General features: G+C 36.2%; 1 protein-coding gene across 1 annotated transcript in view; it reads left to right on the top strand.

The window, feature by feature from the left end:
• Positions 1 to 7,943: 7,943 nt before the first annotated feature.
• Positions 7,944 to 15,929, top strand: part of LOC112045364 (uncharacterized) — a 69,750-nt gene continuing 61,764 nt past the window's right edge. The window contains exon 1 of the mRNA XM_024081516.2: positions 7,944 to 8,043. Coding sequence (XP_023937284.1) covers positions 8,041 to 8,043 — 3 coding nt within the window. The 5' untranslated portion in view covers positions 7,944 to 8,040. The remainder of the gene's footprint in view (positions 8,044 to 15,929) is intronic.

The raw sequence follows: 15,929 nt of genomic DNA, 5'->3' as shown, positions 1-15,929 counted from the left end.
GTTTTAAGAACTAGTTATTCTGCTATACGGCGCTGAGAGTCTAATAAATAATCTGAGCCGATTTACTTTAATAAATACTCGTATATGTAAATACATATATATAGCTTGAAGATGGGCAGTTTTTGAAGACCACATTCATCATTATCAACCCATATTCGGCTCACTACTGAGCTCGAGTCTCCTCTCAGAGTGACAGGGGTTAGGCCAATAGTCCACCACGCTGGCCCAATGCGGATTGGCGGACTTCACACACGTAGAGAATTAAGAAAATTCTCTAGTATGCAGGTTTCCTTACGATATTTTTCCTTCACCGTTTGAGACACGTGATATTTATTTAAAAAAAAAAAAAACATACATACAGCCGAACGTAGAACCTCCTCCCTTTTGGAAGTCGGTTAAAAATGCACCCAACCGAAAAGTTGGAGGTGCATGCCCGAACCAGATTCGAACCCACACCCACCCTAATCTAGGGCAGAGGTCATATCCACTGGGTTATCACGGCTCCACCATATTCGACATACCAATAATATGCAACGCTTCAGAAGTTCACGAATCGAAAGGATAGAACTTCGAGCTACATGTGTACAATGTACGTTTTCAAAGTAAATCCTTTCTGTGTCTACAAAGAAAATCTGACTTAAGTAAAGCTCTTTGAGTCTTTACAGTCGTGCATAATATATGCAAAAGCTTATTATATAAACACATAGGTATATACTGCTTTACGCTGACCATTCACAAAGGTTCCCTTTAGTTATTGCTTTGAGTAGGTAAATACTTAAATGTCTTTTCTTTTGGAACACAAGGTAGGTATTGTATCCGATGCTAGTGTTACCGCTTCTGATTTTTATTCCATGACATAAGCTGACCTTTGGCTGCAACCTCATGTGACGATGCAATCCAAGATGAAGGCGGGCGTAAATGGAAGTTTATTATGTACCGCTTAACGGTTTCAACGGCAGGGAATCGACCCAAGACCTCTTTGATGAAAGCCGCAGTATTATAAACTGTGTTAGAGTAATATTCAAGTATACCTATACCAAAAAACACAAACGAAAAATTATCTGGACATTGAAGAGTAATTGCAAGATTTCATTGTGCTACAGTTATCCCTTCCTGCCCCCAAGTTACATTGCTGCTTATCGGTCTCAAAGATAATAAAATTGTTGCTGGTGATAATATAACTAGTCACCTAAGGCGTTATATCTATGGCTTAGACTTTTAGGCGCTAGGCAGAGAGTCTGAGGCATAGATATTTAAATTATAATGCAACACACCGAGATGCGAGATGTTTTATCCAGACAATGGTTATCAACTTAACATCAAATGAAAGACCATTTTCTGTAAACAATATAATTATAATATGTGAAAAAGTATCTAAACGAATGTGTGAGGGGTTAAATATATTCCAAATAAGTACAGGTAGGTACTTGTACTTATTTTTAATATATTTAAACCCTCACGACTTCTTCTAAAAGACTTCATGTATAAAAACAAAACTGATGTAGCTCTTTGTAGATAAGTATTCTCCTATGTATAAATTATTATCACATCATTTATACCAGACTAATGTCACATTTTACATGCATTTTTTAGTTTTAAGTTTTAGTAATTACACGTATATAATAACTTTGTTTTAATCTCGTTTTTAGTTTTTAGTTTTTAATCAGAACTTGTGACAAAGGTGGTTTAGTTTTTCATTAGTAATAATTACGAAATGCAACATTGCGGCATTTATTATTAAAGGCGGCGTATCCCTTGCATAATATTGTGTTGATTAATTAATTATTTGTTTCCAACGTGTTTCCATTTTTTATATAACGTTTGAATAAATATTTATAAATAGTCAAAATATACTAAATAGTATGTGGGTAATATTCTTTTTTTGATTTTCTTACTGCCAAACTAAACGAAAATAAAATTGCCGTAAGACAATGACGAGTAGAGTTATGGAGTAACGAAACGATTTCCTGCTAATAGCTTATTGTAGCGTTCCAGTGGATATGACCTCTGCCTCCGATTCCGGAGGGCGTAGTATTGAAACCGGTTCGGGACATGCACTTTTCAGTTATGTGCATTACAAGAAACTAAATATATCGTGTCTCAAACGGTGAAGAAAAAACAACGTGAGAAAACCTGCGTACCTAAGAATTTTCTTAATTCTCTACGTGTGTGAAGTCTGCCAATCCGCATTGGGCCAGCGGGTTAAACTATTGGCCTAACCCCTCTTATTCTGAGAGGAGACTCGTGCTCAGCAGCGAGTCGAATATGGGTTGATAATGATGCTGATGATAAAGAATAATATTAACTGGAAAAATAATGACTGGACCGAATAGAACTGCAACTTATTTCCGCGTCGTCGAATCGACGAAGTTGGTATTCTAGGGTTAAAAAGGATCTTAAGGCTTGACAAAAAAAAAACAAAAATTTGTATCGTAAAGTGTGTATAATGTGTATAATGTATATAATACTACATATTATTTCAAAATATCTTTGCTTGCTCATTGAAGCTCGTAAGTAACACAGCTTTTGACGTGACAACGTCTTATACTTCGATGGAGCCGGCCGATCCGAAAAACGATGACGTCATGCGTCGTTCCCTCGCTTTAAGTTTGCCAACTTATATATTCTGGTCTATGAAGATTATTAAACAGTATTTTAGAAAAAGTTTTATTTGAAAAATACAACCATTCCGTGAGTATTTTCTTATGACGTTGTCACGTTCAACTATCGTCAGTTTTTTTTCATTCTTCACAAGTAAGCCCTTGACTACAATCTCACCCGGTAAGTGATGATTCAGTCTATGATGGAGGCGGGCTAACTTGTTAGGAGGAGGATGAAAATCCACACCCCTTTCGGTTTCTACACGGCATCGTACCGGAACGCTAAATCGCTTGGCAGTACGTCTTTGCCGGTAGGGTGATAACTAGCCACGGCCGAAGCCAGACCTGGACCAATTAAGAAAATCTCAATCTGCCCAGCCGGGGATCGAACCCAGGACCTCCGGTTTAATAATTCCACAACGTATATCACTGCGCCACAGAGGCCGTCAAACCATGCATACAATCAGTAATTTTTCATTTAAAAAGTTACAAAGTCTACAATAACTCGACAGCCAATTGGTCACTAGTCACATTGCATTTTGATAAAATCGATACCCATAACCTATAGCGAGTTATCGGGTAGGTATATGACGTGGTAGGTATATTTGCCGTAATTCAGCCGCCCGGTGAAAAACTGCGTGTCGATGAAATACGCGTAGCTGGAACTCGCCACATAGATTTGTAACAGCACATCTCGCGCGTGCAACAGTGACGGCCTGATAAAGTATTGATTGTTTTTCAAAAGTTGTGAACTTATCGCATGCATAACGAATACATATTTTCGTGTGCCGTGCTGCCTCACCCCACTGTACAAAAGCCGTGGTAACTATGTCTGACACATTATGTTCAAACAGAACCTCGCGGTTTCACTCGACTAGTTTTTTTTTACAAGTTAGACTTGACTACAATCTCTCCTGCAGGGTTATTATGTAACTCGGTGTACCATTGAAATAACAATAATAATGATATACGTGTATTAATGTAATATTCGAAATAATTTACACTAGATGGGCACAAGGACTATTTTTTGATCCGGAATACTTAGTGAATGGTTCCTACGAAATTTGTGAAAAACTGAATTACACGCGAAAGTTGCGGGTATCCTTTAGTTTCACTATAAACCAGGGTTTCTCAAACTTTCGGCGATATGAAGCTCTGTTAAAATTTCCAAGTGACAGCGAACCCCTTATTAACTAATGAAACCCCAAATATAAATATCACTGTTGAATAAATTAAAATAAAAGTATGACATAAAGTACCAAAAGAAATGTCTTTTTAATAATGATGGGTGTGCTTGTTTCTTGTCGCAAATGGATTCACTGTTAGGAGTAATTTTGGACAATTTTAACCTTAATTCTGACTTGGTATCAGTTGATTTGAAGGGTCAGATTTGCGCTGCCACGGATCCCTGAAAAACGCCTCATACAAAATGGCACAAATGAATGACGTCGTAGATCATAATGATCGTTAGATTTGTATGGGCGTTCAAACAAAATTACTTATATCTTTGTTGTATGTGCGTTTATGTTTATAGTTCACATTTTTATCTAATTACGATAAAAGATTTTTAAATAGATTTTGTTCTTATTTATTTTGCAAATATCCAGACAATCTTAGTTTTTTTAAAATGAATTAAACCTTATTTACCCGAATATCTCATAAAAATCAATATATTCAAACCTAGTCATCATCCCCGTTCAAAAGTTATATAATGTAGTATTTACTAACATATTACATACGAGTAAGTTCCATAATATATCACTAAGACCCGGGCGCTTAGCCTGTTAGATTAGGTATTAGTCAAAGGGATCTCTGTGAGCAAACATTTCCGTTCGCTACAACATCCGAGGATGTATACGCGACGAACAGATTTCCTGTATCGATTAATTCCCGCTAACTTGTGGCAGTGTACCTACTTAGTGGCGTCTAAAGAAGATCATCGGCGTCTTTATTATTGCTTACTGTTGATATTTGAATTAACCAAATGATTTTTTGTTGATTTTTCATCCTTTTGGTCGTTAATTGCACTCCAAGAGCAAGAGCCAATTGTGAATAGTGTCAATGGTAGAGGATCCGCGGATGCTAAATTTGCAGTTACTAAAGCGTCATAGCCCATAGGGGCTGATTAGATTTGGTTCGTCAGTCAACCTGGTGGGGGGCCACCAGGTTGACTGACGACATCAAGCGAGTCGCCGGGATTCGCTGGATGCAGGCGGCTCAGAATCGTGATGTTTGGAAGTCCCTACAAAAGGCCTATGTCCTACAGTGGACGTCCATCGGCGGATATGATGATGATGTGCGTACCAACCTATACATAAGATGGATATCGTTGTATAGATAAGTAAAACGAAAACAATACGTTGACCGAACTAGAGCAAGCGTCGTCTAGGTGACACAGTCTTTGTATTATTTGTAGTCGGGACTATTTTCGACTCGTCAATCTTTGAGCATCTATACGTCCGGGTGAATGAACCAGTTGTCACACAGACAAAAGAGATCATTATTAACACTTTCAAAGCCAAGTGGAATGTAGCTGTTCAAATTTTTTTTAAAAACTCTCTTAAAAAAATAGCCTGGAATTTGAGCTGAAAGCTTATTAGCTACCTTGTAAAAAATAAAATTAAAAAAAAGATCTCTTCATAATATGTTTTTATTTTCTTGTTTTTGTAATTGTGGTGTGAAAATAAAGTATATAATATAATAATATTAATCCCTAACTTTCCAATGTATTAGTAATAAAAACTGATTAATAAAGAACTGAAAAAGCTAAAGAACTGAAGCTATAGATAACCCGTGCGCATTAGCTTGACACCTGGCTATTAAACACATCCATACAAACAGCAACAACAGCAGAGGGCCTCGTTGCAGTTTGATACTGTTACTATCGCGGTAACGTAAACGCGAATTTCTAAGGAATTGAAACAGTGCCATCTAGTAGTACTACTGCACAACTGTTTCAATTCCATATAAATTTGCGTTTACGTCAACGCGATAGCAACAGTATGAAAATATTGAAAACTCCCACTAGGCACACAGTACTTACAAACTTCACTCGAGCCAGATGTCAAGTTAATCTCACGAGCTGTGTAGATAGATACGAATTTCAGAGATTTTTTTTTATAATTGTACAAGACTCTCACTCATGTTGTTTGAATAAAACATTCAAACTACTTTTTTTAATTTTTCTTATAAAAAGCAAGACCGAAAATAAGAACAACTAGGTACCTAACGTTTCAAAAGTGCTTGCCTTGCTTTAAACTAAGCCTCATTGCAATAAATAAACCTTTGTGACTTAAAAGATCTACAATCAAATAAGCAACTTGTTGGTACTTGGTATCTCATCGACACTTTAAAAAGTGTCCCCTTTACTACATTGCACCGTAATAAATAGGTACTTTGTACCCATTCTGATAACAGACTCGGACCCTCATTCGCTTTGAATTACAGCGTTATATGAGTTCCGATGCTAAACTGTAAAGGCCAGGTAGCTCGTATTTCATTCAAAAGTGCGTCCTTCGTCTTTTTCTAAAACTTTTAACAATACAATTTGGATGGTGCTTTGAAACTTTCACTGCTCTAGTTGATTATTTTGGTCTTTAAAAGTGATTCGTAATCACTACAGAATACACTACAGAATGTAATTTGACCTATGTGTTAATTAAACACATATCTATTAATTTGAGTTTAAGTTCTTGGAGGCAGTTGAGAGCAATTGATTGAAAAGCGAATTCTGAATTTCATACTACAAACATACAGAAAGCAGCAACAAAAAAATTAAACCGACTTCAAAATCATAAAACATACCGACTAAACTAAAAAGCGATAAATACCATCATATTATGGTCCTGCTGCTTTGCTGTTGATTACCTACTGATGAATTTGAAGGCGGTGCGAAGCCCGTGTCGTGTTCATTTAAGCCGTTTCTGAAAGAACACTGTCTGAAAAAGCTTAATCCTTATGATATCTTTATATGACTTCAATTAATACATCATCGGGTTAGCACCTCACATCAGGGTCTGATGATGGGATGCTGCAGAAATCGAGGGAAACTTTCAAAAATCGTAATCGGGCAGCTCGGGTTAATGTATCGCTACAGTGCTGTACAATACGTACCTTGTAATTGGGTTTGATTCATTTGTATTGATGAGAACGAACACACGATCAGTTTTATCGACTGTCAACCCGTTAGCGCTTCAGGCATGTGAGCTTACTTGATCGTCAATGGCTGACATAACGATCGAACTCTTGACCTCTCGAATTCGACACCAATCCTTTAACCTTGGAGCTATTAAGGCTTAACATAACACTATAGAAATACATGTAACAGATAACTAGCATAACACAGCATAACTATTAATATTTAATTAATTATATAAATACCTGTTTCATATAAATGAGTATAGTTAAATATTTTCTTATTGTCATTATATTTTTATTACGTCAGTCTGTTGTTCACTCACAGCTGTCAAGGTTGTATGACAATTAAAACAATGGTATTCAAAGTGTAGATGCAGAAAACGATATCGTTATCAATAATAGACCGAAAGCCTGTCGTGGCTAGACTTGCCTCATTTTAGGAAGGCTGAATGTCAGCCTATGGTCCTACTAATAGGTACGTTCATTATAATGGGGCTTGAACCATGGGTGCTTTAGTAGGTAGCGGATTCCCAGACCTTCATCCGTCCAAGTTAGAAGCGTTTTTTTTAATATTTTCCTCGGCATAATGAGAAATCATGTCACTTCGCGGCAACCCTTCAAAAACCACCGTTAAAGATTTTTTAAAGAAAAATTTGAAGGTCTTTAACGAAGGGTTGCCATGAAGCTAACAATTTGGCGACTGGAGACATAATTCCTTGGGTCGCTTTTAAGGTGTGCCAGCCCGCTCTATTTTTAGCTTTACAGGTCCAATTGATGCCAGCCACCTTTTGGAGGTCGCCCCCATAATTCCTCATGTAGAAAATATAGAAAAATATGGTTGGTACTTGGACAATTGAGGGTATACAGGGAATGACGTTATCGACAGGTGATCAAGTTACTGATCGGATCTGTCATTCCTATATATTGTTTTGTTTTCGAAGTATCAGCGTTTGTAGACAGAGAATCGTCGTGCCAAGTGGCTACAAGCCCTTCAGAATTGCAATCTGCTACACTCCAACGCCACCACAGTCAAAACTCCACAATAGGCTAGCATAGGCTGACAAATTTTCAGCCTTTCAAATATGAGGTATGTGTGACTATCGCAAGATCTCACTCTAAAATCATAGAGGCAGAAGCGATATCGTTATCAATTTATCATACGAGATGCGCAGGCGCATTTTCTTATCACGATTTGAAATCCGAAATGTAATTTAGCAGTAGCGCGCCAACTACCGGTCAGGGCGCACGTGTTTTGCGCAGTTAAAAATACCTCGTGGCCGGTCGTCATTTAAATATCATTAAAATGGTGAGTGCATTGTGATTAATTCCCGTGTCAATCATCATCAATGGTGATGTTTATGTCACTTCGCAGTAGAAATCGTGATAATATAACGCACGTGGTTATTCAACGGGCAGCGTGTCTAATTGTTATTTGAAAATGTGAATGAATAACAGTTTTTGTTATATATTTTTTTATGCAAGCCGATATGAATATTCAATGGTCTGTTTTTATTATATTTTGTATTCTAAAATAATACCATGTAGGTACTTAAGGGTGAGTTTTTGAAGCGTCTTTGACACTAACTACGTATAATCTATACGTAGTCTTATTGATCAAGAATATTTAACTTCAAAAAACTAAATTGCTGATTTAATTAATTTTCCGTTTGCCACGTGTCAACCTCCAGTTTCTTAAATAACTTTATACATTCCATTTATAAAACCTCAATCATGCTGACATAAGGTATGTACTACCTACTTATCATAATTATTAATTATCATCACTACAATATAAAATTAAATAAAACTACCTCATTGGTTCAGTGGTTAGTTAATAAGTGACTACGGATTGCGAAGTCCTAGGTTTGAGTTTTGAAATTTTAACACCCTACTTTTCTTACTTCCAAGAATTTTTCAGTACAAATTGTACACCCTATGCCTCGAAGAGTACGTTAAACCATCCGTCCCGATCAATATGAATTGCATCTGATAGTAATCTCTGAGAGGATTTTCCTTTTGATTTTATTTTCGCAACAAAAAGTATCTTTTAACCTTCTTCGTATTATGGTCTCAAATCGTGCCAAGTTTCATTTGAATTCATTGAGTAGTTTCAGCGTGATACCCGATCAACAAAAGGACAGACAGTCAGACAGAGAGACAAAAAATTTAAAACATATTTTTGGCTTCAGTATCGTTAAGGTATAAAATGCCTTTCAACAATTAAAATATCTTTTATGTACAGAATTTGACCTATTACCGTTAAGACCTCTGCTTCCGATTCCGCAGGGTGAGGGTTCGAATCCGGTCCAGGGCGTGCACCTCCAATTCTCAGATGTGTGCATTTTAAGAAATTAAATATCACGTGTCTCAAACGGTGAAGGATAAACATCGTGCGAAAACCATATGCATACCAGAGAATTTTCTTAATTCTCTACGAGTGTGAAGTTTGCCAATCCGCATTGTGCCAGCGTGGTGGACTGTTGATCTAACCCCTCTCATTCCGAGAGGAGTGAGCCGAATATGGGTTGATAATGATGAGATAAACTCCTAAATTTACCCAATCTGGGAATCCAGGACCTCTCTATTGAAAACCAGAGCTCTACCAACTGCGACAAGAGGCCATCGTTAAGGTATTAAGTGCCTACATAAGAAGGTATCTTAAGACGTATGTTTATTACCGCTTTCGTAGTGATAACACGAGGCGTGGGATTTGCACGTAAAGTAAAATCACGTTGCTCATTATTTTTTTTTTATTATTTACAAGTTAGCCCTTGACTACAATCTCACCTGATGGTAAGTGATGATGCAGTCTATAACGGAAGCGGGCTAACTTGTTAGGAGGAGGATACAAATCCACCAACCCCTTTTCGGTATCTACATGACATCGTATCGTAACGCTAAATCGCTTGGCGGTACGTCTTTGTCGGTAGGGTGGTAACTAGCCACGGCCGAAGCCTCCCACCAGCCAGACCTGGACCAATTAAGAAAATCTCAATCGGACCAGCCGGGGATCGAACTCAGGACCTCCGTTTTGTAAATCCACTGCGAATACCACTGCGCCACGAAGGCCGTCAAAGATTTTTACTTACTCTTTATTACTTGCCTGATTATCCTTAGATGATAATAATGGTTTATTAACCTACATTAGAAATATATAGAGCCGTGATAGCCCAGTGGATATGACCTCTGCCTCCGATTCCGGAGGGTGTGGGTTCGAATCTAGTCCGGGGCATGCACCTCCAACTTTTCAGTTGTGTGCATTTTAAGAAATTAAATATTACGGATCTTAAACGGTGAGGGAAAACATCGACACACTCAAACATCTCTCAGTAGTAAGTACCTACCAACTAAAAAAATAAAACGAAAACAGTGGGTGTATACTTATAACAAACTGATACATACAATTATATTAATAACATTAAAGAAGAAGATTCTAGTTTTATAATGATTACCTACTAATAATACAAAAAACTCAATACAATATTAAAGTCAAATTAATTATATTAATTGAATATGAAGCACGGCTAGAACTCGAGTGATATTAGGTCGGAGTATGCCCGAATAGTTTCGAACTCATGCGGGGCCCTCAGTCATGAGCTAGTTCTTGCAGAGCGGCACGATTCGTTTGGATAATCAATTGTGTTTAATATACACATACATTAATTTAGATTAGTAGACACTAATCTAAACAAATATTGTTAAAGGTATTTCCCATAATTTGCAACCCAACACTTTTATAGCTTTAGGAGATATTAGTCCAAGGATTATTAAGTAGTTAATAGTCTTATTTGATACTAAATAAATCGCAATCGTAAATTGCCCTGATAACATTTAATATCAGATAAAATAACGACATATATTTAATTATCTCCATTTAATGTCATCCTATAAATAATAAATTGATAATTATTATAAATAATTCAATAATATTATTTAAAATGGTTTATATAATGACACAAACTGGTAGAACACGTTAATCCTTTGGTTCCTGTCATTATCATGAACTTTTGATAATGAAAATGAATTCTAATGAAAATTAAATAGCCACGAAAAAGTATATACAAAATAAAACGCATGATATGCTGTGCGGACTTATTCGTCTCGGACGTATACGTTCGAACCGAAAAAATTAATTTTAATTGTAACTAGCTGACGCCGCGAGGTTTCACCCGCGTGGGTCTCGTTCCCGTAGGAATACGGGGATAATATATAGCCTTCCTCAATAATTGCTATCTAACACTGAAAGACTTTTTCAAATCGGAGCAGTAGTTACTGAGATTAGCGCATTCAAGCAAACAAACAAACGAACAGCTTTAAATGTACATGATCCGAAAGTAGACAATAGTTAAATAAAAGACCAAACAAATTTTATAGTGCCAGTACTCCGTTATAGTATAACGAGAACGGAACGAGAGATAATAAGAAAATTCGTATATATTATGGTTTTCTAAAAGTTATTTACTTTTTTCCAGAAGTCCCAAAAATCTGCGGCGGAAGTTATTCTAGGTAATACACAAAAATTAGTTTTTCGTGATACGTGAAAACCATAAAAACAACCCTTTTCTATTTCCCATACAAACGTTTAAGAGTCAAGTGTTAGGGTAGTGGTGGTGTCCGCTAGTTTATTATAAAAAATTATGATCTTATAATCCGCAACTGTTTGTAAAAAGTTTTCACACCCCAACTGTGTTAGATAGAGGGCAAAGAGCCCTCAGGCTTTTACACACAAAAAAATATTAAGGTTTATACGTGTTTACTCTCTCATTGTTGACCATTGTTTATGTCCTAACAAATGAACTAACTAAAATGGCTATGTAGTTAGCCTGTACGCCGTAGAAGTAGGTGCGAGAGGATTACCAGCAAATTCTCTCTATAACTTGCTTAAAGAATTGCAGCTAGTTCTATATTAGAACGAGTATCCAAAGCTGCTATAATAGGAATTTGGCCAGGCAGGGAGAACAACACGAGCAGAGAACGGGGAGAGTTGATCGATCGTCAAGGAATTCCTTAACCCTACATCCTGTAGTCACAAGTTCAGGACTCTGCTCGGAGTTTTTCTCTCTACCACGCGATGGATCCGGCACCCGCACGGTGAATCCATGGAATGCTAAGATATTAGTCTCTCTCTCTCATTCCGAGATGAAATCCTTATTTGACTGGAGTACTTATGTAACAATGATAAGAATAAAATAGTAAAGCAAACAAAAACAAATTCATTTTAATCACAAGAGCTGCTCTGGTTCTCGCATGCTCTAGAATTTCTCTCATATTTCAATAATAAAAACAAAAGTTTATTGTTCTCTTTTATAAATTAAAAAAAATGCCATCATTGGCTTTCAGACTTATAAAATAATGTCGAGTACGCTTCAACGATATTAGTCGGTGTATTTGCATTTTTATCAAAGAATAGGACGGATTCCATTCGTTCGTACATTTTCCATGGAAAAAAACATTTCAATTAAATATTTAACAGATCACGCATTGTTATTTTACTTTTATACTGAAGTGAAGCTTGTTATTTTAATTTAGAGTTTGTTTTAACTTGCCGACGTGGAAATTTATGCAGTTGCAGACAACGGCTTCAATATCAATTCAAATCTAATTGATAATCTATCGAACCGTCTAAAATTTATATTATTAGGGTTCCGTATGTCAAAAGGAAGAAAACGAAACCATTATAGGTCCATCCATCCAGGTAGACCACTATCATTTTGTTGCCTTGGTCTGTCAAGACCCCTTATCTAAGGAACGCGTGGCAGTTAAGCCCCAAAAAAACGTATATTTCAACACTTTCAAGGGAATCAAAATTACAAGTAAAATTAATTGACCTATAATTTTATGTTATTTTGCAAGCAAAACCACAATACCATTAATCTGCATTGAAGGGAAAAATCTGATAACTATGTCTTACAATAAAATCGTATGAAATATTACAGTTGTTAATTTATTTAAATATCAATTATTGAGTTTCATCAAATACAAATTTGTACGGAACCCTCGGTGGGCGAGTCCGATTCGCACTTGCCCGTTTTTTTAATTATTTTACACATTCAAAAATGAATGCTTCTTTGTTTGGTGTTATTGCGTACCAACAAATTTATCATTCATTAGTTAGAGACGAAGATTTAGTAATTAGTACGAACGCTCGCCAAGGTTTCTGCATCAGTCAAACGATTACACAATTACTTCAATGTTAGTAGTTTTAACAACCTACATAAATACCTAGAAGATTGTATTTGCTGAAATTATAAAATTAAAATATGTATTTTGTAACATTTGTGTACAAAACATTAACTGCGGCTAATCTCCAGATTAGATTAGGCGCCAGCCGAAATTCTCTTATGAGAACATTTTTTTTTTAAGTCTTTACAAGTTTGCCCTTGACTAAAATCTCACATGGTACGTGATGATACAGTCTAAGATGGAAGCGAGCTAACTTGTTAAGAGGAGGATGAAAATCCACACCCATTTCGGTGTCTACGACATCGTACCGGAACGATAAATCGCTTGGCGGTACGTCTTTGTCGGAAGGGTGGTAACTAGCCACGGCCGAAGCCTTCCACCAGCCAATTAAGAGAATCTCAATCCACCGCGCATACCACTGCGCCACGGAGGCCATCAAATTAATAATATATGTATGTATATGTACATGTTTGTACATACATTCACATACATACATTCTAAGTACTTACATAAATGAAACAGGTATCCTTTGGCATGCTAGCTACCTATAATATTTCATCATCATTGTCAGCCCATATTCGGCTCACTGCTGACCTCGAGTCTCCTCTCAAAATGAGAGGGGTTAGGCCATTAGTCCACCACGCTGGCCCGTTTTCCACCACCGTTTGAGACACGTGATATTTAATTACTTAAAATGCACACTACTGAAAAGTTGGAGGTGCATTCCCCGGACAGGATTCGAACCCACACCCTCCGGAATAGGAGGCAGAGTTCATATCCTTTCTGCCTTCACGGCTGCTTTCACGGCTCTTGCGTTTTTGCTTTAGGTTTACTTTAATAATATAATTTTACACACTAATAATATAATTTATATAAATGAGCAGGGAGGTAGTTTACAGTTATTAGAAGAAAGCTAAGAACGAATTGTGTGACAGTGCCGGATTAAAGAGGTCTAAAAGCTTTGCAATTATAAGGAAAAATGTTACCACCCGGACGAAAAACTACTAAATACTATTTAAGTCAGCCATTGACGGTCAATTATTCTCACTTTCCTGCAGCGCAAACGGCAGCGAAGACGTTTCATAAGTCGAACCGTCATACACGATCAGTTATAGTCGTGGGTGCTGCAAAAACGTGAGAATAATTGATCGTCAATGGCATGCATTAAGTAGTGAAGAGTATACCACTTATGGTACACGGAAACTCTCATCACGTTATTCTAATAATCCACACAATAAAGTGACGTACACTGTATGCGGTTTATCTGCTATGTTAAATTGCTTTTAAATTACCCAGTGTTTTCGTTATTTATCTACAATTACATACTTATTTGAAAAAACATGTCTTGTTATGGACTAAATATTTAAATGCAATTGCATAATCTAAATATTATTTTTAAAGGCAGTGGAAACTGGAAATACATTGAGTACGTAGTTTAAATAAAAATATGCAGTCTTGTTTTTTTAAATATCTCTTAAATATTCATTGATTAATAGTCGCTTATAACTATTACCGCCAGTTTCTTCATCGTAAGTAACAGTCAAAGTAACGTCATAAAGCAAAAGTGACGGTCTTCATAGAAAAATAAAGTCTTCTTTACTACTTACTACTTTTACTGTTACTTTAACTTTACATGAAGAAACTGGCTGTTAATCAATGAATATTTAAATCATAAATCATAAATCATTTATTGCCAGAATGTGGTCATATACAGATATTGTTACATTTTAATGTTCCTACACAATCTGCCTCATAGGCGTGCAAGCCGAGTACATTATTATAATTTTTATTTACTAATATTAGAACTAAGTCATATCCACTGAGCTATCACGGGTATTAAGTTAATTAATACCCGTAATAGCTCAGTGGATATTACATCTGCCTTTGATTTGGAGGACGTAGGTATGAATCCGGCCCGGCGCATGCACCTCCAATTTTTCAGTTGTGTGCATTGTAAGAAATTAAATATCACGTATCTCAAACGGTGGAGGAAAAACATAGTGAATAAACCTGCACACCTGAGAATTTTCTTAATTATCTGCGTGTGTGAAGTCTGCCAATCCTCATTGGCCCAGCGTAGTGGACTATTAACTTACCCCTCTAATTCTGAGTGGAGACTCGTGCTCAACAGTGAGCCGAACATGGGTAGCTAGGATGCCAAAGGTTACCTATTTCATTAATGTAAGTACTTAGAATCGAGATATAGTAGCAGGAAAACATTTCTGTAATCTTTAAAAATCTCTCAAAGGAAAAGATTTTAGCTTATTACAATTTTTTCTGCTATATTATAACTCTTTCTGTCTGCCATTCCATTGTTGCGTTATTATAAAGATGAATAGATGTAATAATGGAGGGTGTATTTATTTTATTACATTTTGAATAGCTTATACCAGCTTTTGAAAGCTAAATTTTTGTTCTTTTAGTTTTTAATCAAAAGATTTAACTTTACGTAGCGACATTGAGTTTTTATTAACTGTATTATTTCAATTCCCTGAGGGATGATACTTACTTGAGCAGACGGAAATTTAGATGTTTTATTTTGCTAAAACTATTTAACACTAGAAGTCCTATTTTATTTTATACTAGTGAACGCCCCTGACTTCTTTCAAATGCAGTCTCGTTTAAATCTTGTATAAGTCTGACATAAGTGTTATTAATAAACTTTAATAAACTAATTAAGTTTTTCACGAATCTCGCGAGAACCATGGATATTTAACGGACTTCAAAAAAAGGAGTTCAAAAAGTTCGACGCGTATGTTTTTTTTTGATGTTTGTTACCTTATAACTTCGTTTACGTCTTTCATTAATACGCCACTGGCTTGGCACTGCCTTCAAAGTCAGATCAGAAGGTATATGCCATACATACATATACACACGTTGTTAGTTTTTGCTTAATAGTTTATTTTTGTGATTTTGAATTTTTTTGTTAAAAGATTTTATCTATACTTAATAATTATAAAACTGAAGATTTTGTTTGTTTGATTGAACACGCTAATCTTAGGAACTACT

Source organism: Bicyclus anynana, chromosome 19 (genome assembly GCF_947172395.1).
Source record: "Bicyclus anynana chromosome 19, ilBicAnyn1.1, whole genome shotgun sequence".
Taxonomy (NCBI): domain Eukaryota; kingdom Metazoa; phylum Arthropoda; class Insecta; order Lepidoptera; family Nymphalidae; genus Bicyclus; species Bicyclus anynana.
This window is presented reverse-complemented; position numbering and strand designations above follow the sequence as displayed.